The sequence below is a fragment of the Malaclemys terrapin genome, chromosome 10 (genome assembly GCF_027887155.1).
Source record: "Malaclemys terrapin pileata isolate rMalTer1 chromosome 10, rMalTer1.hap1, whole genome shotgun sequence".
Classification (NCBI taxonomy): Eukaryota; Metazoa; Chordata; order Testudines; family Emydidae; genus Malaclemys; species Malaclemys terrapin.
The window spans coordinates 6,757,657-6,782,808 of record NC_071514.1 but is presented as its reverse complement, the minus strand read 5'-3'; the positions used below and the strand labels follow the sequence as shown (position 1 = coordinate 6,782,808).

Genomic DNA, 25,152 nt, shown 5'->3' with positions numbered 1-25,152 from the left:
AGACTGCAGGTCGATGGCTGCAGCAGGCTGCCAGCTGAACACTCTTGCAAACCGTACGTTATCCCCTCGCCGTGATCTGTATCGAGAACATCCGAGGTACCGAGTGCGCCTATTCAACTACAGGCTAAAGCTAGCTGAGAAAAAACAACAGCCCCGCAACAGCTTTCCCCGATAGCGACGCGCTCTCCCCAAATACACCCCCCCTATCGCAGTTAGCTATTTACAGGCCAGCGTCTCCCCCCGGCCCTTTGTGCTGGAGGGGCTGGCAGGGACTTTCAACTGAACCAATTCCTAAGATTTTGCTGCAGTCGGGCAGTTCTGCTACATGGTAACAAAAGCTTTCAGCCTAGTCTCCGGAGACCAGCAATTTCCTTTAAAAGTAGAGCCTGCATCTCTGATCTCTAATGCTGCGCTCGGATGAGAAGTGAAAGGATAACATACAATTATTTTGCCTTCCTGCCTGGGGATCTGTAAACTTTGCATTTTCTCTGTGTCAGAGGTATGATGGGAATTACACTGAAGGAAAAATGCAACCAGCCAGAGCAGTTCATAATACCTTATTCAGTGGTATCCCCCAAACCAAAGGCTAAGTATTAGAACAGAGCGGATGGACTTATCTGTACTTCCAACAGAGATGAATGTTTACTACATTAAAGGGACAGTATGAATAACAATCTATGTTTTGAAGATATTCCCATTGGACGTCTGGTGAAAATGACTCCCAAAGCACCAGGGTATTTTTCAACACATACAAGAACACAAAAGGTGTGAGCAATTAAAGATTCCCCCAAGAGGAGAATCCTGTTGCCTCCAGGTAACTAAAGCACTGATGCATTCAGTCTCTTTCTTGCTTCCTACCAAACATAGATGCCCTCCAAAGAACTAGGTTACAATTATTTGAAACCTGATTTTCAGAGATGCTCTCGCCCACAATTCCAACGGAAAGCAATGGAAGCCGCAAGTGGTCAGTGCCTCTGAATACAGGGCCCAGAGAGGAGTCTAGTCTAGGTGAGGAAGAGCCAGGAGAATAGAATTATGGCAGCAAACGCATCCTTAACCCATCACTGCGGCTCACAAACCAGATGCAAAACCACCAGCTGCTCTGAGACCAGTTCCCTGCAGTGGGAACAGAATCCTAGTAAGGAGTGAGAGATGGCAAAAACCACGGTAGTCCGGGGAGTCATCTCCTTCCAAAGCCAAGATACCCTCCAATGTGAAACTGATAATACAGCTGATCATAACCAAAACTCTATAGATTCAAGGACTGGAAGGGACCTCGAAAGGTCATCGAGTCCAGTCTCCTGCCCTCATGCAGGACCAAATACTGTCTAGACGTCCATTCCTGTGCACCAGCAAGAGGAGCAAAGGATGGGTCAAATCTGGGCTTCAGTTCAGGCCCAGATTTGTAAAGGGATTTAGGCACTTCTCCACTCAGCATTGCAAGGACTAGGCAATTTAGACAGTGATTTTGATTTCCGATGAGAAGTAGGCTCCTACATCACTTTTGAAAATGGGACTTAGCATCTAAGTCACTCAGGTCTTGCAGCGCTAAGTAGAGCAATGCCTAAATACCTTTACAAATCGGAGCCTCTGTTCTTTTGTCAGTTTCAGACAGGCTCTTCTTCATTTTCTTGTTCACAGGAATTTCCTTGTTTACTTGGTTTGTTGACAGAAAGAGATTGTCATGGACAAAAGTGTCCCAGATTGTTAACAACCAAGCAATCACTCCAGAAACAATGAAAAAAGAACGAGGAGTCCTCGTGGCACCTTAGAGACTAACTAATTTATTTGGGCAGAAGCTTTCGTGGGCTAAAACCCACTTAGCCCACGAAAGCTTATGCCCAAATAAATTTGTTCGTCTCTAAGGTGCCACAAGTTCTCCTCGTTCTTTTTGCTGATACAGACTAAAACGGCTACCACTCTGAATCCAGAAACAATGATTCTTTATCTGCTATTATCACCCACTTGCAATAAGTGTGTGGAGATTTAGAAAAGCAGGACAACAATGGGCTCCTTAAACTACTATAATCAATACAATCTCATCTAATCTGTCTAATGCACCCAGCACACTGGTGACTACACCCAGTTCTGCGGTCCGTCCGAGCACTAAAAGCCTGACTTGCTCCCCTGAGTACAATGAACTTATCTAAATGTAACTAAGGATAGAATTGGGCTCCGAGTTTATTAAGAGCCAGATTTTGACCTCGGATCCATGTTCCGGGTTCCCACTGAAGTTAGTTGGAATTGCACATATACGGAACGAACTCCCAGGATTTAACCCTAAGACTTTTAAAACAATGTTGGTGATAAAAAGGAATGGCCTTTGGGGCAGGGACCATCTTTTGATTCTGTGTTTGTACAGCACCTAAGCCATGAGTGGGGCTCCTAGGTGATGTGATAATACAAATACATAACCACACTCATCCATACACAGCTGTTGCTTGTGAAAGCGAGAGAGCTAACTGTGTGCACTCTCTAACCTGTCCACCAAACAGTATGCCACATTCTCCATTTGTGGCCTGTACAATCTGAATTTAGAAGACAAACATTGCTATTTAGTTACAGGAGTACCGGAAACTGTTTTCTGTAACTAGAGATCGACTGAACGGAGCCAGATCCAGAATATTTTCCTTCCTAGCAACACTAACAATCGGTAATGGTGGTTTGGAGTGTGCTACAGAGTTGGCGGTTCATGCCCATATTATTTCCAGTTGCTTCCTTTAGAAAGAAAGAAAGGGGTGATGAACTTGCATAAAGATTAAGCAACTGGAATTAAGCACATTAGCCACCAGAGGGCACCGCTTCTCCATGCAACCTAGCTTCACATTTATTTGCTGTGCAGAAAATAAAGTGCTTCTTAAAGGTGATGGCTCAGAAGTAGTAGCGTACAGCATTGGATGCACTATTAAATTAACTGTGTGTTAGTAAGACCCTCACCGTCTCTGGCTATATCACTCCCATGTTGTGACGTTTCACATCGCGTACACAAGTTGGACTGATTCTGCCTCTTACCTGTTCTTTCAACAGTTTCTCGAAGGGATACAAAGCGGACAGTAGAGTTTCCATCCCCATGCTGGTTATATGCCAGGAGTTTTACTTCATATACCACTGATGGGTCTATTTTAGAAAAGACACGAGGAGGGCATTTCAGGTTAAAGAGCTACAGTACACTAATCTTGCTGTGCCTGCATTTGTCATGAAAACAGAAACATCTTACACGCATTGCAAAAGCCAGTCATTGTAAGTATAAGGACCTGAACCTGCTCTCACTTAAATCAGTGGGGGCAGGCTGAGGGCCTAAGGGAGGAGTGGAAAACAAACCTTGCTAGGCACTCATGATATATATTTCCTAGCTGTCGTATATTACTCTAGACATTCTGTTATGATGACAACATAAAGGGGAATTTTCTTGCTCAGCGAAGGCACGTAATGTGGCTAACGCCCTCCTCTGTACTTACCCAAGTGAGTAATGTTATAAGATGTAATGTTGCTGGGCAGGAGCATAGGGCCAGTAAAGTGGGATAGGTGAACTTTACGGTAGTAGAGTTTGAATCCTTCATGCTGGCCCAGTTTGACGGAGGGCTCCCACACCGCTTGGATGGTGGTGCTGTTAAGAACTTTAATAAAGAGGGACGGAATTGCTGGGACTGAAACAGAGAGAGAGAGAGAGAGAGGTTTTTCACGACTTGGGTCATGCTTGTTCCCGTCGTAGCCTAAACATAATCGGCAGTGCACAGAAAAATAATGAAATCCCTCCTAGCATTTCATGGTAGCTGCTGAGTCAGGGGGTGTGATAGAAAGATTCACTTGGTCGAGATTAGCTTAGGCTAGATCCTGCTTTTATAGTCCTGAATTCCTGCAAGAAGTTGTGTGAGTTTCAAACCGTTTCCTGTTCTCAGCATGGCCGTTCAACAAGCTAGGAGGCTACTTTGTAGATTCTGTTGCAATTTGATTCTCGGCTCCATCGGGTCAGGTCAGGAATGCAGGAGCATTGGAAGTGAATTGCCAGATTCCCCTCTCCTCCCCCAGGGCAATGGTAGCCTTTTAGAGTGATTAATCCCTGAGGGAGGGAGAAACCAGAAGGATGGAGTTAGAGACATCAGTCTTAAAGCAATAAGTGAAATATGCTGCAACCGGCTGAGCTCTCAGGCTTCCTGCACTGACTTGCAGTCACTGTTCCAGCAGCGTTTGCTAGTCTGGGCTCTGCTCTGCAGAGTGTTTCAGGGGCCATTACACAGAGAGGTTAATAAAGAAGGGAAAGAATCGGGGATCAGAGTGAAAAACAAAGTCGTTTCAATCAAGGCAGTACATTTCTCTACATTATGTGGCTGCTACCTTGCAAGCAGTTTCATCATAATCTTTTTGGAAAGGGATGTGCTTACCGGATCTCAAGGATGCATGAGGTTGCGGGGCAGGGGAGATGCAGGACTCTCCTTTCTTACTTGGTTATCCCCACTTACCCATAATGCTGATGCCAGGGCCTGATCCAAAGCCCAGTGAAGTCAATAGGAGTCTTTCCATTGACATCAATGGATTTGGGGCTCAGGCCCCTGGAGACAAGGGAGGAGCTGCTAGTGGCAGGAGTGCTTTACTCCCACAAGGGATGGAGCTGGTTGGGTTGTCCCCCAATGTACGCACTGGGCACCGCTGCATGGCTGGCACTGACAGGGTGTAGCAAGGGCTGCTGCTGAACTTGGGCCATCCAGCGCCCCTGGCGGTATTGCATCTCTTCCTGTTTTCCACAGGCCACGATTTATGCCATAGAGGTAAAGAAAGATTTATAGTCAGAGCATTGGGCAGGCTTAGAGCTAGCTATATGCCCCCCAGGCTCCATTCTCAATGCTCTTCCCGGTGGCTGGAGTGGTGAGTTGCGCAGAGATTTTCCCCACATTTGTTTCTTCCTTGCACCCATCAGAGTGAGTGTTTTAACACAAAGATAACCAGAGTGAGACCACGTACCAGGAGCGAGCCAACCCCACCTAGCTTGACGGCCTGATTTAGGGGTCTGCAAACCCAGTTCAAGTTTCCCTGTAATTTAAACATGGGGGTTTTTCATGGCTGATTCAGTTTAAAAAGCAAGGTGGCTTCCTAAGTGATGGAAACCCCAGGCTGTGTTTTAGGGTTAGAGAAAAGACTAACATGGGTGCCTGCCTAACACATAATACGAGAGACAGTTTGGACTGAGGTTTTTGGTTTGCTTTCCCCTTCCTCTCTGTGCTCCTTTCACTCCCAAACTCTCGTGTACAACTTTCTTTAGACGTCCCAGGTGTTGCTCTGTCATTCCCACTTTTGCTGACTACCACAAAACTCGAAAGAGCAAATGCTCTAATCAGTGTCTGGCCCTTTTGCACCATTCACTAAGTGCAAACTGACCACAATTGGCCCGCAGAGAATTTTCTTGTCAAAGGGGTGTGCTCCCTGCTGGTGCCGATGTGCCAGTTGTGGGCCCCTGACACCTGGTGTAGGGGGCATGCCAGGGGAGGGAGGAGGTGTTTTGGGGTCAGGCAGGAGGAGTGGCAGAGATCTGCCACACCATGGCAATCCTGGATGGTTTTAGGGTCCCTGAAGGACTCTAAACCAGTTGTGCAGCTTGAAGTCGCTTGTCCAGGGCTTGCTTCAAGAATCAGAGAGCTGGACCTAGCTCCTTATTGCCCCTGCCCTGGGTGCAGGAGAGAATCTAGCCCTATAACAATTTGGGAATAAATCTGATCTCAATTAATCCTGGTCTACAGGAACACTGGAATTGCCAAACTGCAACAGGACAACAGTCCATCTATAGCAGAATCCTGTATCCAATAGTAGCCAATATCAGATACCTCTGAAAAAGGTGTTAATCTTCCATAAAGTACCTAACAGGGATGAAATTAGTATCTGAGTCCAATTGGTTAGTAGTCTGTGCTCAAAAGAATAAGGATTGGTGGTCCTGTAGTTGTATCCTAGCGGCTCTAATTACAGTCATTATTCTTTTTCTTAGAAATGTCTAACCATTTATTGCAGTGCTGGTGTAGCCATGTTGGTCCCAGAATATGAGAGAGACAAGATAGGGGAGGTAATATCTTTTATTGGACCAATTTCTGTTGGTGGAAGGTACAGGCTTTTGAGCTGCACAGAGCTCTTCTACAGACTTGGGGAAGGAGCGAAATTGGGACAGACTGCAAAACAGAAGGGGTAAGGCATGTTGGAGGTGGCTTCTTCCACCTACTCCACCTCAAGGAATTCTTTCACAACAAAGATGACACCACCCAGAAGCACCACATCCCCACTGATAATCATAAGAAAAAAGAATCATTGGACTGGACGTGCTACCAGAGGACAAAACCACACACTGGATCATTACATTGATTACTTCAGGAAAAAAATTCTCTGTGAAATCCTCAACAAACATTACATCCACAACAATCTCTCTACCACCAAGAGGAAAGCAGATAGTCTCTGAAATCCATCGACCAAATAATGATCAAACCTGAAGACAAAGGGGACACCACCATAGTCCTTTATCGTGATGGCTATGTCAACGAGGCTAACAGACAACTCTCTGACACTACCTACTGTAAAGAGCTCATAGGAGACCTCCTAACACAATTCACCCAGGAATTTAAAGATACTGTCAAATCCTTCCCAAAACAACTTGAAGAAAAACCCTACAACCTCATCCCCCATGAACCCACTCAAGGGACTTTCTACATGCTTCCCAAGATACACGAACAAGGGAACCCAAGCAGGCCCATCATATATGGCCAGGGCACTTTTACTGAAGGAATATCAGGATTAGCAATGTAAAATGTTAACCAGTTAATCGTAAGCATTAGTCATACCAGTTAACCCATCTTAACTGTTAATCCCTGGGCCGCCTGGCCACCTGGCTCCAGCCGCCCTGTGCCACCCACTGGCCCCAGCCACCCCACGTCGCCCCGCCGGAGCAGCCCCTTAAACCACTCACCACACAAAAGGGCAGCTTCCTCCAAGACACTACGGCCTTCCCCAAGAAACTCTGCAACTTTAACAACCTCCCTCAAACACCATCCTTGCCACCACGGATGTCACCTCCCTATACACCCAACATCCCTCAACGTAACAGCTTCGCTGCCTGCCTCAAACACATACAAGATAATGCACAACCCTCAGAAATCCAAAATCATCTTCACCAATAACAACTTCACTTTTAACAGCAAACCCGTTGTCCAAACCAGGAGGGCAGCCACGAATACTAGGATGGTTCCTCAATATGCCAACCGCTTCATCGGCCACCTTGAGAAAGAATTTCTGGCAAAATGCACCACAAGACCAACGATATCCCTGAGATAAGCCATGATATTTTCCTCCTCAGACAGAAGACCTAAACTCCCTCATAGATTTCCACCACAACTTCAACAGCCATCACCCATCCATCAAACTTTCTCTAGAACAGTGGTTTTCAACCTTTTTTCATTTGCAGATCCCTAAAAAATTTCAAATGGAGGTCGGACCCCTTTGGAAATCTTACTACATAGTCTGCGCACCACAGGTTGAAAATCACTGTGCTAGAACACTTCCACACCAGCATCAACTTCCAGGACACCACGATTAGCTTTGACAATGGAACCCCACAAATGACTATATACAAGAAACCCACCTCACCTCCACAGAGCCAGCAACCACCCCAGACACACCACAAAAATCTGTTATCTACAGCCAGATGCTCAGAGAAACTCCAAAGAGAAAGTCCAGCGTATACACCTAAACACACGTAAACCCACCTTCACTAAACAAAGACATTCCACCAGAGAAGTAGATTGCATCATGGAATGGACTACCTAAATATCCCATGAGAACCTGCTTCGATACAGAAAAAAAAACCCACTGACAGCACACCTCTGGTTGTTACCTACCACCAGCCATTGGAACCCGTATGAGGTATCATCAAACAGTTACAACACATATTTGAGGGGGACCATATCCTGAAAGAAATCTTTCCTGAATCCTCACTTCTGGCCTTCAAATAACCTGCAAAACTTGCCAAGTTCATCATGAGAAGCTAACTTCCTACAGATCAGGACACACCAACTCAAAGCAGCACCAGGCCCTGCTAGAACAACAGGTGCACAATGTGCAGACGTATCTCCATTGCTACAAAGATCAATATACACCTCACAACATACACCTTTCAAGGTTCATGGGTCCTACCTATGCTTATCACAACATGTGGCATACCTCATCCAATGCATCAAATGCCCCAGTAACAACTATGTGGGGTGTAGCTTGAAAGCTTGTACCTTCCATCAGTAGAAGTTGCTCCAATAAAAGACTTTACCTCAGCTATCTTGTCTCTACCTTTTATCAAGGCTTACTGAGATATTTGTCTTGACAATATCTTCTAGCACAGAGTTCCAAGAAGTTATTGTATACTTGAATAAATCATAATAATAACTGATTTTAAATGTATCAGTTTTTAATTGAACTGAGTGGCATCTTGTCCTGGTATAACAGAAAAGGTAAGTTTGTTTCCAAATGTTGATAAAAAGTAATTGTGCCAATTTGAAGCTTGACAACAGCAAATAAGCTACTTTCACAGGTTTTTACTGTTTTATGACATTACGGTCAAAACAGCATATCTGAAGGATCTGAAATTTCCCAGACATTTTAAACATTTTTTTCCAAAAAAGTACAGTCGTGATGGAAAAACAAAAACTAATCTGTTGTTTGAGACACTTCTATGCAATCATGTCTTTCAAAAAGGTATTCCATCTCCACTGATTCCCAATGGGATGCAATGTCAGGGCAAGTCAATGAATTTTCCTAATGACTTGCATGTAAGTCAATAGAAAGGACCAATGAGTGGGAGTTTTCCCATTGACCTACATTAGGAGAACATCCCCATGTACATTCAGTAGAAAACGATAAGAAAGCAGGCTTCCACATTCATTTGTATAAAGATATTCCGGCTTAACATCTGTTATCGGAAAACAACCAATTATATCAAAGTTTGCTTCTTACCAGGATAGTATCCAGATGTGTAAGTTATTGAAATGGAAATCTGTTTACACCCTGGCTTCGTATGTGTACACACATCAGTGGAGTCTGTTTATGGATCAGAACTAAACTTGTACTGGAATATGCCATTTCATCCAAGATGTAGATATAATTTTTTTTTAAATCCAATAATGTAATTTTTCCTATAACTCTTCTTCCCTCCTGATCCCTCCAGGACAAAACTGTGGGGTGGCCTGGGTTCCCCTCTTTGAGGTAGGCCGTTTGACTCAGCCTAGGGGGTGGAACTCCAGGCCCTACCCTAAAATGGAAAATAGCTTAGTGAACTGAATCCCTAGAGGAGGTGGAGGTGATGGACCCCATCCGTTGAAGTGTGGCCCTTATTTATTGGTCTCATGTCATCACATGGCCAGCATCTGCTCATGGTGACATCTCAAAGCGGTTCATTTCACCACATGACATTTTAGCAATGGTTGTGTCCCTGTTATAACATATGGGACCCGGAGTTAGAGACCAGGATTTACTTAGTTAGATTTAGACTCACACTTGTTTACCAAAATGTATCTTATATATCACCTCTGAATTCGGAACACAGAATTGAATAGAGCATAAAGGAGTCTACGCTGGTTTAACTAACATGGGGAGGACCCAGAAGGCAGCCGTGCAGCTAACAGGAGGATGTAAGAAGGTGTATTACATTATGCTTCTCTCCCCATACCCTTTCTACGGGACAATGGGGATAAAACGTACCATTCCATGAGATGACAATATCATTCTGGAGATAAAAACTGACCTATATAAGAATCATTTGATGCCCGAGGCGCTTGCACAGCATAAATCCAGTCAATGGATCTATGGCTGCAACAGGACTGTGCTGCACAACACTAGTCAATTCAGGTAACCGCCCTGGAGTCAATCCCTAAGCTAGGGCTGAGCTGTACAAGGGCGCACGTGATGTTCTCTCCGCTACGGAGAAATAATACATCACTTCTGTGTGATGAGCTCAGCATTTGGTAGCCCCAGGAACTGAAAATCTGAGTGTATCCTTAAATAAACAGATGTCACATGGCAGCACGGGGTGCTTGGCCTTGTGCTACCTGAACAAAGCTGAAATGACGGGGTGGGAAGGCGGGGAAACTGCCTGGACATCTCTAAATTGCCCTACAACACTCAAGGACTAGGTGTTGCAGAAATCACCTTAGAGACTAAGAAACCTTGGTCAGGCACAGGATGTATTTAAAGAGCTTAACAGCTAAGGACACTAGGGTACAGAATTTCAGCCTCATTGCAGCTTAGGGTTACCAGATAGCAACTGTGAAAAAACGGGATGGGGGTTGGGGGGTAATAGGCGCCTATATAAGAAAAAGTCCCCAGAAATGGGGCTGTCCCTTTAAAAATGGGACATCTGGTCACCCTATTGCAGCTGTTTCGCACCGACTCAGCAGGAACCCCAGTTGGTCTGGCCACTGGAGGATCTACCCTGCATAGAGGGCTCCACTCGTAATGCAGGGTGGCCATCACTGCTACTACGCCTATCCCCTCCCCCAGGACCAAGGGACCCGTGCAACCCTGCATGCTGGAAATACTTGGAATGGCTCTGAGGGCCACTGACAACAAATGTACAAATAGCACAGCCCTAAGCTACGGCAAGCTCAGTTCAGCCACAGCCCGGTATCTGGCCTGAGCATATGAACTCTGAAAGCTGAGGAAGTTAGGAGAGGTCCGTCATTTAGACCATTATAAGCATAAGGGCCAGCTGCAAAGCCTGGATCTGGATTTGGATCCAGATTTCTCTAAAGTTGAGGGAATTTAGGATCTGGCATTTAGTGCTAAACGTTCTTATCCACAGTGCTTGTCAGGCTGCTGCCCATGCCTTTTATAAAAGGGGCCTGATCATTTTCAATGGCACGACGTGCACAGAGGTGCATCCATAGAGGCTTTTCATTTGCTCAGGTGTGTGCAATTTCGATGTCATTCTCAAGTTCCTGGCATTTTGCCATAGCAGGCTTCAGCTGGGCAAAGCCCGTGAGCCTCTGAATATTGTAATATTACAGTACATAGGTTCTCTCTCGCCAGCTCTCAAGGTTCTTACACAGCATTTACAGTGCATGCCTCACCGGGGTACGCGCAAAAACTGCCCTTTCTGATCTGCTCGTTGAAGCATGTGTCTTTCTATTCTCTGTATGCCGAAGAGTCGGAGACACAATGAAACCAGCTGCCATGTTTCAACAGAAGAGCAGTGGGCACACTCGGGGCAAAGTCTCCCCCTCTGGACTCCAATGTTGAGCATGCAAGTGATTGCACCACAGAAGTAGGCATCTGCCAAATCTGTGCATACAAGCAGCCATGTTTCGGTTCCAGTGGGAGCCCAGCAATCCGATCTCCACACAAACCTGCAGGATCGTTGCAAAAACGAGTGTGCACTGGTTGTGCGGGCAGAAGTGGGTACGCTCAATGGCAGGCTGTCTGAAAATCTGTAGAGTGACCAGATGTCCTGATTTTATAGGGACAGTCCCGATATTTGGGGCTTTTTCTTATATAGATACCTATTACCCCCCACCCTCATCCCGATTTTTCACACTTGCTGTCTGGTCACCCTAGAAAATCTGCCCTTTGTTAAAGCCTCATTACCTGACTCATAAATGAAAATGTGGTAATGGGGGGAGAAATACCTTTATTATCCGTTGGACAAAGAAACATTAACATTGGCCACCCCAATTTGTGAAGAGTTGGTTTTATTTTACGGGTTCAGAGCCTTACAATTACTAAAAACCACAAGAACGTCTCTCCTTCAAAGCTTGAAATATATAGTATTCATTAAAACTTGGAATATATCATTTTCATTTTATGTATGCACTTGTAGAATGCATGTGCTGTTTATAATTTCATTACACAAATAAATGTATACATCATGGCAGTATAGAGGTATGTGTGTATATATACACGTGTACACACACATTTATATGTGTTTCACAGAAGTAGATATGAGGTAAAATAGATCTAATATATGTAAGGAGTCTCCCAAGTTTACTAAGGGATGGAATACTTGTTTTCCTCTTCCGTGCTGTTTGGAGTTTTCCCCAGGTCATTTCAACTTTCTTCCTGGCGTCCTCTTTAGCCGAAGATGACTAAAGGAACAGTCTTCATCCTAGAGAAATGTCAAAAAGTCCTGGAGAAAACCCTAAAAAGCATTAAAAGACAAGAATAGGAGTGTGTGCTGCTTACACACGGTTATGATGCACATATAGTTTGAGATTTTAAAAGTCATATTGTTTGCATCTAAGGCATGCACCTGTTTCTCCCCATCTGTAATATGCCATCTCTTTATCTCGTTACCGGAAGGCTGAGCAGCAATCCCAACTATTGGAACAGATTCTGATCTCATCTACACGCCCATAAATCCAGAGTGAATACACTGAAATCAAAGAAGTTATTCAGACTTTACAATAGTCTCAGAGTCGGGCCTCGCCTCTTCCGCTCTTTCTAGGCTTGTGCCGTGTCATCTTTCCAATTCATATTATACTGAAGTACCTACAGTGTCTAATCCTGGGGTCCCCAACGTGGTGCCTGTGGTTGCCATGGCGCCCGCCAGGGCATCCATGTGCGCCTGTCTACTGGCTGCTGGACAAGCAGCTGTCGAAATGCCGTGGAGAAGCGGCAACGTCAAGAAGTGCTACTGCTGAAATGCTGCCAAATTTCGGCGGCAACACCTCTCGACGTTGCCGCTTCACAAATTTCGGCGGCGACGCCTCCTGATGTTGCCGCTTCACGGCGGCATTTCGGCGACTGCTTGTCCGGCAGCCACAGTCCTTGGTGGCTAGTCGTCTGGCGCCCGCCCCACGGAAAAGGTTGGGGACCTCTGATCTAATCCATCTCTTCCCCTTCTGCCTGTCAATTATTCCCTCCGGTGACTGGATTGAGATGGTACCTGACAATACAACTAACAGCTTCTGTGCTGGCTCTTTCAGTTCCGGTGCAATTTAATTTTCATAAAAAAAAAAAAGATTCTAGACTATGAAGAAAACCTTCCAAAGATGGCCCAATGCGCTGCTGTCTTCCTGCACCTGCCTGTAGACAGCCTGAGACAACGGGCCCAATCTTCACCTCACTTCTGCTAGTGCAAATTAGGAGTCACTCCACCCAACTAAGTGGAGTCACGCAGATGTAAAACTGGCTTACAGGAGCTCAGGACTGGGCTGGAGAGCTCTAAGAGAAGCATTAAACTGCTGAAATGTGAAATTCTGCCAATGATCGAACAAACATTATATTAAAATGAAGCTCAGACTCTCCCACACCTTGTTATCAGACCCCACTCTCCATCGCATTGATTGCTTGTCCACTTCTCAACACACTGTTGAGTATGGTGCTACTACTACGCCTAGAGCTTTACATGAGGTCCCTGCCCCGAGGAGCTTAGAATTCAAACAAGAGAGACATGACGAGAAATGAGAACCAGTTGTGGTGTAGACAGGGAGGAAGCATGAACAATGGAAAACAGAGAGGAAGACTTCTCTAATGCCAGATATTTACCAAGGATGCAGATCGTTTATTTGGTTTCCCTCCTTGCTACCTTCTTCTTCTTCTTCATTTTTAATATGACCAGGTGCAAAGAAAGAAGCAGAAAGCACCCGAGTTGAGATAGTGACAGAAAATACGAGAGGAGTCCGTTTGGAGGAAGGGTTTGAAGGAGGCAGATATACACGGCTTGTTGCTATTTGCCAGCATTTGTGTGTTAGACGTGCATTTATGGGCATCGAAATCTGAAATAAATCCAAGTCACTGCCCAGCAGCCACATCCCCATCCTCGGGCCAGCCACCAGAACGCCTATTATGGGATCTTTTCTTGTCTACAAACGAAGGGCCAAATCCAACTCAGCTTACTCTCAGAAAGCTCCGGCTGACTTCTTCATGGGGCCTTACCCACAACCTCCCGGGGAAGCAGAGCTCACTTCTGCACTGCAAGTAGTGTCTCCCTGTTTTATGTTCTGGTAAACTGTCTCAGCACAGTTTGCATCAAGAAGCAGAGAGCCCTATACTCTTATGTAGCCTTGTTCTTAATGAGCTGAATTTCTTCACCATATTACACCCTGGAAAAATCTCTACCGGGTAATAATTCTGTATTGTGCTGACATTCACCTTGTGGCTAAGAACTACAATGGCCACATCTATACAGAAGTTACTGGGATACATCTGGCCCTGACGCACTGGACCCAACGGTTTACAATGGGGTTGGATGCAGTGTAAGCCAGGGCAAAATTCATCTTGTTATTTTGTTTAAGATATAAAGCTTGGCAAGCCGCCGCTGTGTGAGGAACGGGCAACAGACGTGCCAAAGCAGAGGATTCTGAGTGCATCTAATACGTCTCCTAGTAGCAGCGACACTAAGTGTCACCGTTCCTCTGTCCCTGAGTCAGGATGACAGAGCCATCCTGGGGGAAACTTGACAGCAACAGATAAGACATTGCACATGGAATATCGTATGGAGGGGAAACGACATCTTTTTTCCTGTCACAGTAACTTTAGTCAGTTTTAATAGACAAACACACCCATTTCTTCTGCAGACACATACAGTCCTGGACAGCATAGGTCCTCTCCTGGCAATAAGATTTCACCAAAACAGCCACCTAAGCATCCGTATGAACATGTTCCACGGTACATAAACTTGGCTTCAGTCTTACACTCAGTGATCATCCACATCTAGTGCTCTACGTTTTCATGGAACTGGGATGCCACAGATTCTGTTCTTGCAGCTCCTTTCAGCCTGTAGATAGAATATTTTATCCTTGAACAGAAAACAGCTGGGTGTGGCAGACGGGAGCTCCACAATGACAATTTTCCACTGGTGTAAAGTCCATTCAAGACCCTAAGTCAGTGAGGAAACTTAAAGCAGCAGCTGTTCTACGTGGTGCTAAAACCAGGTCCGATCCTCAGAGTCGGGGAGACGTAACTGGCTGTCCCGAGAAGGCAGTTGTGGGAAGCAGAGTGGAAAATACAGCAGGCCCTCAGCCGTACTAGAATTTGGAGTCTGCAAAGATGGCTTAAAGACATCTCTGCCCCACACCTCTGTTTCTCCACCAAGCGCAGGAACAGAGCAACTCAGAATCTAACGTTTGAAAGATGTGTCTACACTACACTGCAGTGAAAGACCTGCAGCATGGCCATGACCGTCAGACGTATCCTAAGTCTCTCCTTGTCAAAACACAAACCGAACCTGGTTTCACTTAACTTAAAATAAGTCACGAAAACGTTTCTGTTCTTAGGAGAGTCTTTTAGAACAACATCTTACAGATCAACTAGATGACAAGAGCCCCTTTAAACAGCAGCAATTGGGGGGGGGAAACGTGAATTAAACTCAGTGGAGGGAGAATGGGATATTTAGCCAGGCTTACTTGTCCATTACAAATTGCAGCTTAGTGGTTAATCTTTGTTACACGGGGCGATGTTGTTTTTAAAGACATTAGGTCTGGACGATGATGCCTTCAAGCTTCAAAGAGCCCGGAAATTTATTACCCTGATACAAAATCCGTAAACGTGCATGTGCTGATTTAGGGGAATAATGTGAAAAAGCCCTGCCCAGCCTGCCCCCACCTTGTCCAGAAAACACCAAGTTTTATGAGGCATGCATGGCTGCTGGCTACTGCTACTGAACTCAGAGCTTTGGGTCAAGGATTTAAAGTTTACACCCCCTCTCTCTCTACGCTGAAAGGAAAAGGATGGCTGGTTTACTTCAGAATGCTGAGTGAATAACCTTGAAGGGTATCTACCCAGCCCGCCCCATTGCAAGGATTTATTAGCCCTTTTACTTAAATACTACAGCAAATGTTCACATCCACTGAAAGGCGCGTCACGATCTGATTCACCAACTTGAAGTCAATGGCCCTATTTCAACTATATCTGAAATAGGCCCTTTCTCCTCATATCATTGATATTTCAATTTCAAATTCATAATCTGTGTGCTTTCTTGAGGGAAAACACACCCCTTCTATGTATTTGTCTCACAGCAAAAGAAGAGGCCGTTGGGATAAACCATGAAATGCTCAGAGAACTGCCCCTTCAGAAAACACTGCATGCTCCTGCACATTGGCAGTGACTGAAAGCTATTGCAGTTCACGACTGTGGCCTGTCAAACAGGGTTTGGTGGTTTCTGTCCAGTTTCCTGTGGACAAGTGTCTCCCATCACAAAGAGCACTTTCCCATTGGGGACACTAACTGGCAACCTCCACAGAGAGGCCAAGGTACGAATAGGCCCCAGAGGCTGAACTGAAAGATTCGGTCAGTCCAGGTCAGGGCTTTGCGGCTGGGAAGGAAACTTCTTGTTCTGTGGGTAAAGCGAGGACATCCTGTGTGGGGCTGTTAATCAACTGCCTTCAGGAGGACCAGTGTCATCCAAAGAAAGTACACTACAGTGTTCTTCAGGCTGCAGACACCAGAGCCCGTGCGCACGTTACTACAGTATTTTGTCTCCGGGGGAACACGGAGATCTTTGTTTCATGCGTAGGGGTTTAGGCCCAGAGCCTCAATGCGAGTTCAGCGCCTGAATACCTTGGAGGACCTGGGCTTTAGTCTTTGTTAAAACAAGTGGTTTAAGGTTACAATGCAACGTTGGCCTGATCCTGAGATGGGCTGGGCATTCAACTCCCATTGGCTTCAGCGCTACTCTCGTGTAGCTGGCTGCCAGCGTAGGGATACCCTTGCCCCAACCCTTTCCCCGGCCTCACCCCCTGAGCCAGGAACCAGGAAAGCGAGTGGCACAGGAGCAGCTCCAATCGCTCTACATCACCTGTGGATCCCCTCTATGCAGGTGTGCTGGTTTTATTCTACCTCATGCTCCCCCTCAAAGCAGCTACCCCAGCTCACGCCAGCTCCAAACTGAGACCCAGAGCACCACCTGGCAAATAGCCTTTACTTCCTTCATCGCTAGGGCCTCATCCCGCAAGACCTGCACACAGAATTGGGGGGGTGAGGGGGGATTCTAGGCACAAGGCCGCCCAAAGTCAGGCCCCACTGAGGTGATCAAAAGAACTCATTCATTTCCCGGAGAAGGGAGACTGCCCCTGGGTAAGGAGAAATGGGAACAAAAGGGCCGTGTGAGGAAGCCACTGGCATTACACAGCACAAAATATCGCAGAGGTCTCTACAGTGTATTTAGATGGGGACAAAGACAGAGAGAAAATCCACAAACATACCCCACTTGCTGGAAAAGACTCTCCTTTGGTACATTATAAACAATAAAGAGCCTTTCACCTGCAACAGGTCACACAACCAACAGAGGAACAGCTACATTTAAAAAAAAAAACCCTCAATAACTTCCAATTACACAATGTTAGGCTGTGTAGCATAGGGGGTCAGATAGAGCGTGAGCTGCTTGTAATTTGCCAGTACAATACTGCCAGAATAAGGAAGGCCATTAACTCCTTGTCATAAGGAGACACTTGAATTCTATGTAACATCCTACAGCACAATACAGAGCAGGAAAAAGGGGGAACAATATGAAGACATGATCTAAAATATTCAAGTACATTTATCAGCTCGATAAATGGCGTTGCTATCCGCAGGTTTCCCAGCACCAGATCTCGCAAGCTTTAGGTCTCCTTACCTTCTCCCAGCGTGCTCACCACCATGACTTCAGAGGCTTTGCTGGCACCCCGGGAGGTATAAGCCTTTATATAGAAGCTATAACTGGTCGAGGGCTCTAAATCGGTCACTAGCTGCTGGAAGGTGCTTTTGCTAACAGCCTCCTGGTATTCCATCTCCACGGGGTCTGAAATGCACAAGAAAGGGAAAGCAGAGAGCCATTAGGTTTGCCTAAGAGGGAATGACAGGACGGACAAATGTTGCAGCGACAGTTTACTAAGTCGTAGTTTTGCATCAAAACACGGAACTGCATTTGCCTGGGCCTGATTCTGCGCACAGTGGGAGTTGGACTGGGCCCATATAGCTTCACTTTCCCTTCCCTCTTAGAGGAAATACCAGAACGCAGTTCCTTATATTTAGCTATTAGGCTACATGGAAGGCTTGGTATCACTTTTCTGATATTCTGCTTATTCTTATCTCCTAGTCACTGCCCTGCACACAAAGATTAATCCTCAGGGAGATGCAGATGACAGGGATGAGATAACCGGATCATCTCTCTATCTAGTCATTTACATGTCCCTCATCACCATAATATTCAAGTGCCTGGGAGAAGGAGCATCAGGTTTTGGTCCCATACCTGCAGCTTTCCTTATGTGCAGCACATAACCGATGATCTCCTTGGTGTTCTGCAGAGGTTCGCTCCAGGATACCTGGACAGTGGTTGCGGAGACCGTCTCGGCTTTCACATTCTGCGGAGGGCCAGGCAACCCATCCGCCCACAGCACCGTCAGGCGGGCGCTGGCTTGGGTGGAGCCGGCGCTGTTCTCAGCGATGCACTGGTAGATGGCTTCATCCTCCTGACTGATCCCGTAGATTGTGAGCGTGCTAAAAATACAGGCAGACAAAACAAAACAAGATGTTCTGAGCCGAGTGCCTTCCTAGGAATATCTGGCCCCTTCAAAATCCTACCCGCCCGCCACAGCGAGGTCCATCCGGACGGGTCTGAGAAGACGTCACGAACGGCTGAGACTGACCAAGGGACCGTTGAAATAAATCCCATTTGGCATTGCTTGCTGAGCCAAACAGGAGCTATAAATAGGCTCCCAACCCTGCATCTGCATGTTGATGATTCCATGAAAAGGAAAAGCCCAGGGAGGAGGAAGAGGAAGAGGAGGAGACATTATCCTGATTTTGTAACCATATCTGTGTCTTGAACGGAAGAAATTGTGGTCGCCTCTAATTAAAGTTACAAGGGAAGAGGCACGCCCCGAGAGGCTGCTAACATGGGCTGTGGAGAAAGGTCGCAGTTACAGGATGGGCGACTGTGTCCTAGACTGAGCAGTGACTCTGAGAATGACTTAGGGGTCACGGAGGAAGCCAGTGGGACATGGGCTCCCAGTACAATACCGTGGGGCTAAGAGGGAGAATGCAATCCTCAGCTGTATAAACAGGCGAATATCGAGGAAGAGTAGCGAGGTGGCATTCTCACATCTGATCCATGTTCATCTTCTTGCTTAGAACCTGCCCGAGGGATAGCTCAGTGGTTTGAGCACTGGCCTACTAAACCCAGGGTTGTGAGTTCAATCCTTGAGGGGGCCACTTGGGGATCTAGGGCAAAATCAGTACTTGGTCCTGCTAGTGAAGGCAGGGGGCTGGACTCGATGACCTTTCGAGGTCCCTTCCAGTTCTAGGAGATGGGATATCTCCATTAATTAAATTAAATTAAAAATCTCAGTCTGCCCTTCCCCACAAGCTCAGCTGAGTTGCTTTCAGCACAGTTCTTTACACCTGAGATATTTGCCAGTCATTTGTTATTTCAGCCTAGAGATGAGACCGGTGCTTCATGATCACAAATTGTCATGAGGGTGGGAAGCAATCCGAGTTCAGCAGAGTGAGTATGCAAGACAGCACAGGGATGGCGTGACTTTTGAGCCCCATTTTCAGTAAGATTTTAGTCCCACTGAAGAGCCTGATTCCACAAGAAGGCAAGAGCCTCTAGACAGGTGCTGAGCTCAGCTGGTGCCAACTTCAGCTGTTAACGGTGCTTGGTGCCTTGCAGAGATGGGCCCTAAACCTGCTTGGTTCCTGTGCCTAGTCACATGTTAACTTGGCTAGGAAGGATCATCATAATAGCTACCAACAATGAGCTGGCTTGCAAAGGCAAAGCACGTGAAATGTAAGCCAAGTCTAATCAATCCCCGTCAGAAAGCCCTCTGGTGATGTTGTAATTGTATTATAGCACATTCTAGCAGTCTTAGGGTAACATTAGGATTAGCCCACTTATCCTGCGGGGCTATAGCTTCATCCTTTGCCTTTGTGTGCTGAAAAACCGGATCATTTCAAATCGAAATCCAAAGCCTGCGAGCCTGTTCTCAGGTTTTCACAAAACCTCCGTGTGCATTTCTGACGCTCGTGTTTGAAAGCACTGATTTCATACTGCAATAGTTGGAACTGCTCTTCAAACATATTGCAGGGATGGGGGTGGGGGCTGTTTTCAGTCACAATCATTTCAGAAGGGAAAAAAACCCGGTCATGCTTCAAATTTCTAAAATGCTGGTGGCTCTGTTCATTGACGCTCGCGCCCCAGTCCTGCCAGCGTGACAGGATGGTTGTTCACTGGATAGGTGGTAATAAGAAGGATTAGACTCCATTTACACCTCAGGTAGTTAAAGTGAATTGCTGCTTCAAGAACTGCACGGTTTTATGACAAGGGCCATTTATAACTGAGACAATTTCATATCCAATGGGGTGGAACAGCTGCCCAGATTCAGACAAACAGAGCCAGCAACTATCGATTTCAGAAAGAAAAAAAAAAAAAAGAGGACACACTTGTTAGTAGCAACCTGCCTATTTTGCTATTTACTGTTCAAAACAGCCGGGGTGGCCAGCCTGAGAAGGAGCCAGAATTTACCAATGTACATTGCCAAAGAGCCGCAGTAATACGTCAGCTTCCCCCCTGCCCCGCTCCCAAAGCCTCCCGCCCACCGGCAGCCCTGCCAATCAGCGCCTCCCCCGCCCTCCCCGCACCTCCTGATGAGGTGTTTCGTGGCGTGCAGGAGGCTCTGGGGGAGGAGCGAGGACATGTCAGGCTCAGGGGAGGGGGCGGGAAGGGGTGGCGTGGAGGCAGGGCCTGTGGGAGAGCCAGGGGTTGAGCGGTGAGCACCCCCCGGCACATTTGAAAGTTGACGCCTACAACTCCAGCCCCGGAGTCAGTGCCTGTACAAGGAGCCGCATATTAACCCCCGAAGAGCCGCATGTGGCTCTGGAGCCACCCCTGAAAACAGCATTTTAATAACTTTCAGCTCTCAAAAGCGGGACAGAGTGGGGCAGACAATACATGCTCTTGTCTTTCAAGTTCTTACGTATTTCCTCAAAAATCAAGCTTGGAACAAAAAGAGATGAAAATCGCTGCGATCAAATGGTTACAAGAAATCACAAGTAAATATCCAATACATCAACCTTCAAAGACCCTCGGTCACTGTACTCTTACAATGTTCTTTCTACTACCTAATAGGAACTGGCAGGCAGCCTTTGAAGCTAGAATAAACTGGAGTTGCTTTTAACAACCTGGATGCAGTAGCTCAAAGAGGTTACAAACAAAATATATTTATAACTGCGTTAATCCAGTTACTATTGTGTTAAAAAGAGGGATGTTGATGCTTTTTTTCCGCCTGCGCTGAAGATGTAAATTTCTGCTAAGCTCAGCATGACAATATATTGTATGGGAGCAAATACTGGAACCCTTATTTTAAAAAATAAGAGATGGTAATAGTTCAAATCACTGCTGTAAATTGTAGTTGAATTGTAATTTCTGCTGGAAATTGTAGTGTTCTGGACCACAGCTAGAATACTAAAATACTTATATATAAGGTTACCTTCCATTAGCCTTAAATGGAGTTACTTGAACTCATCAAGGGGAGAACACGGCCCTGTGTGTGGAGGAATGTAAGAAGAGTTAAAGGGAATATCCATCCACTTAGAAATCCCACTGACTGGCCCCCACTTTATTAATATGTCATGCTAGCCGTTGTAAATACTGATCACCAGAGGCTAGTAAAAGAGCCAAACCTCTCTGAACAGCATCCACGGGTTATCTTCATGGCTGATGTCAGGCACTAACATGAAGATCTGAGTTCAAGTGCAAAAGGAATTGACTAGGAGGCTGGCGCTCGGTCCTGGTGGGTGAATGACTCCAGCAAACTCCTCTGGCCAGCCAAAAAAGTGCAGAAGGGATCTGGAAGAGTGTCCTGTCCCAGTCTCCTCTCTGGGCGGGGAGGAAGGTTCCCACAGCTTGGGGCCTTGACTGGGAAGGAGTGAAAGGGAGAAGAACAATCTGGTGGGAGAGGTACAGTGTATGATGTCTTCAGACCATTTCTATCTCACATTCAAGGGCAAATGATAAACCATGGATGTAGCTTACATAGGTCTCTGTTAGAGATGAGCCCTAACCAAACACACAGATCCAACCCCTCACTCTGGGAAAGCTCAGACATGGTGCTAAACCCAGTGCCTGAGCCCCGTCCCTAACTGATGTCGGGAAGTTACCGGTACATTTACATCAGCCAGGACTGGACAAGGTTGGAAATGTTTTTACTAACCCTTGAACTGGCATTTAACCTACCATGTTCTATTGGATGTTTCTCATCACCTGACAAAATCCTGCTGGGTGTATATTTTCACAGAGGACATTTTTCATTCATTATTGTACGTAAACTCTGCTTACCACTGTATCACATGATACAGTTATACAGTGTGGTGGCCACATAGATGTTGCGTTGTATTTATGCTTATTGGCCTGGTTGTTCTCGTGATGATTTCCTGAGTTCTGTTCAGCACATTTGACAGGTTTTGAATGGGTGGTGTGTTGGCTCACTTGTAACTTAGCAGTAACTTTCATTAGATCATAATGTCTCAGGGTTTCAGTGACATAGAATCATAGAATATCAGGGTTGGAAGGGACCTCAGGAGGTCATTTAGTCCAACCCCCTGCTCAAAGCAAGACCAATTCCCAACTAAATCATCCCAGCCAGGGCTTTGTCAAGCCTGATCTTAAAAACTTCTAAGGAAGGAGATTCCACCACCTCCCTAGGTAACCCATTCCAGTGCTTCACCATAGTATATGTCAAAGTCAGCATGCAATAAACGATTCCTGAACCAGAAACAAACACACACACACAGACCCTTTGGTATGTGAGAAATGCTCCAAGTCTAACCAAATCCTCATTTATTACCAGATCATGGCATTAAAAAAAAAACATTAGGGTGAATGTTAGAGATAAAGAAACACTGGGGATGATTCTGATCTCAGTTACGCTGGAGAAAATCTGGAGTAACTCTGCTGAAGTCAATGAAATTACATGACTTTAAGTAAGGTCAGAATCAGGCACATTGTTTATGTCAGTGAAAAACCGTAAGCAGAAAATGTAAATTACAAATAACCCAGCATTGCCTGATTGTATATCATAATGAATGATTCTTTTAATTGTAACAAAAATATTGGTCTGCCTGTATTAAAATTCATTATTGCTGTTGATTTAACATTCATATTTCTGCCCTGCAAATCATCAGGACTGGCGCACATGAGCAAATGTTTAACAGCCATCTATTTATGTCCTAGGCCTTTGTTTCCTTGGAAACATTGTAAATGGAATACGAAATGGGGTGGTTTCAGCTGATATGGTGATTTCAGTGAATCAAACCATAAGCTCCCTTCATAGCCATAGGCTCAATATAGCTGATTAAAGGGGAAAGGAAAGGGGGGAAAGAAGACCCAACGTGTAGCTAAACTGTGTCAACAAGAGATGATTTCCACAAGGACAGATGGTGGAAAGGCGGGATTATGCAATTCAAAAGCTGTATTTGCAGCTTTGCATAAAACAGATGATGTGAGAAAGGAGCAGGAATGCCGCTTCCGTCTGCAGCGTCAATACTGGGATTATTCTCCTGAATTCGCTGGGCATCTGTGTACCTAGGAACAGCCTTATCCAGGCTGGCTCTGAAGCAGAGGGGGGCGCGGAACCTCCCGATTGCACAGAAACAATGGGAATCATTTAGCTTCCACTGACTTATAGCTGTGTTTAATATATATTTTAAATGTAGGAAGAGAGTCAGTGGAAGACAGTGGGAAGTCAGGGTTGGGAAGGGAGACGTGCCCAGGCTCTGTTCACACCTCACTGTCCTTTCATTTCATTCTTGGGCTGGCTGCTCAGATCTATGGAGCAGACTCTCCAGCCTTCCTTTTTCATATGGCCACTTGCAAAGAAGCACTCAAGGTCAACGTCCAAGTCTGACGTCCACTCTGTGACTTCCAGTGACAGGGAATGAATCAAAGCTGCCCCACCAGAGAAGGCTCTTAGCGGGCAGTGGTTCACTAGATGGTCCGGGGTTTGGATGTCTTCTCTGACAGCTTCCTGTAGTGGGGAGCCTCTGAAAATGTTAGGAACTAGCCCCTATTGAACCAGACCTGTACCTCATGCCCTGCTCTCCGACATGTATATAGCCTTCTGAAAACAAAAAGCCAACTCTCTGTTGCAACATGCTGAGGAAATCACATGACACCAGAGAAGTAGATGCTGATCTAATCCCAGGGTCTTCAATCAGCCAGTTTCTAATTTATACCTTGGCACCAGATGGCATGTGAAAGAGCCTCCAACTCATATCCAATTCACCAATCCCCGCAGTATCTAGGTGTCAGATACCTAAACAAGTCGCACCAACGCTGTCAGGAAGAGATCAAAACTCTCCACCTCTCCCTCGACTCCTCAGCTGCCCTGAGTGGACCCACACTCGGGGTTGTCTTCCAGAAGACTGTGATTTGGTCTTTCTGCAGTTGCATTACTGGGGGAAACTGGGTGGAGCATCATAACCGAGAAATGGTCGGGCTTGGTGATCCTGCTGATCTCTGGTAGCGGGAGATTCCCCAGCCTCGGATGCACACTTTACCGCACATGCAATGCCCCCAAAAGGTCAGATCAACCTCAAGCCAAGATCATAGTTACAACTCTTAATACGAGGGCCTATTCTGCCTAAGGGATCAGAGCACTGCATCTAATTCAAGTCCAGTCTGTGGCCACCCGTCGTAATGCTAAACAGGCTCTGTAGATTAGAGCAGGTGGCTTATTGTTCTTTACCGGTGAAATTCTTTACTGCCGAAGTCCAACGCTGGTGGTCTCGAATGTGTCACAGAAGAACAGCAATATAATAAAAGTTGAGCAATAGCAGTTCTCAGAGTGGAATCTGAACACTATGGCAACACAAATCATAGGTTGAATTTGAAATTAAAAACATTTGTTTCTTTTATCTTTAGCGCTGGCGAAAAGTGCTGGATTGATGTTTGCCTCTAGCCACAGAACAGGTACAGCTCGGGCTGCGGCAGACTTGCCCAAGAATGGTCTGCCGACACTCCTCAATGCGGGCTGGGAGGGGTTATTTGATTTACCTCCATGTTCATGAACTGTCTCTCTACGTTTTTCACAATGCACCCATCTCTCTAGTACCTAGATGCAGCATACAGGAATAAGAATCATATAACATCTGAATCACATAATGGATCCTGTTCATCATGGCTAGCTTTAGGTACTCTTCCCTGGAGGTGTTTTCCATATTTATTTG

The 25,152-nt window shown here is 45.9% G+C and overlaps 1 protein-coding gene across 1 annotated transcript in view; it reads right to left on the bottom strand.

Moving 5' to 3' along the window:
- The window catches only part of IGDCC3 (immunoglobulin superfamily DCC subclass member 3), a 182,390-nt gene that overhangs the window by 3,091 nt on the left and 154,147 nt on the right, over nucleotides 1-25,152 (bottom strand). The window contains exons 8-11 of the mRNA XM_054042149.1: nucleotides 18,179-18,426; nucleotides 17,564-17,728; nucleotides 3,459-3,647; nucleotides 3,013-3,117 (exon numbers count right to left, since the gene is read on the bottom strand). Of these exons, the coding sequence (XP_053898124.1) occupies nucleotides 3,013-3,117; nucleotides 3,459-3,647; nucleotides 17,564-17,728; nucleotides 18,179-18,426 (707 nt within the window). The remainder of the gene's footprint in view (nucleotides 1-3,012; nucleotides 3,118-3,458; nucleotides 3,648-17,563; nucleotides 17,729-18,178; nucleotides 18,427-25,152) is intronic.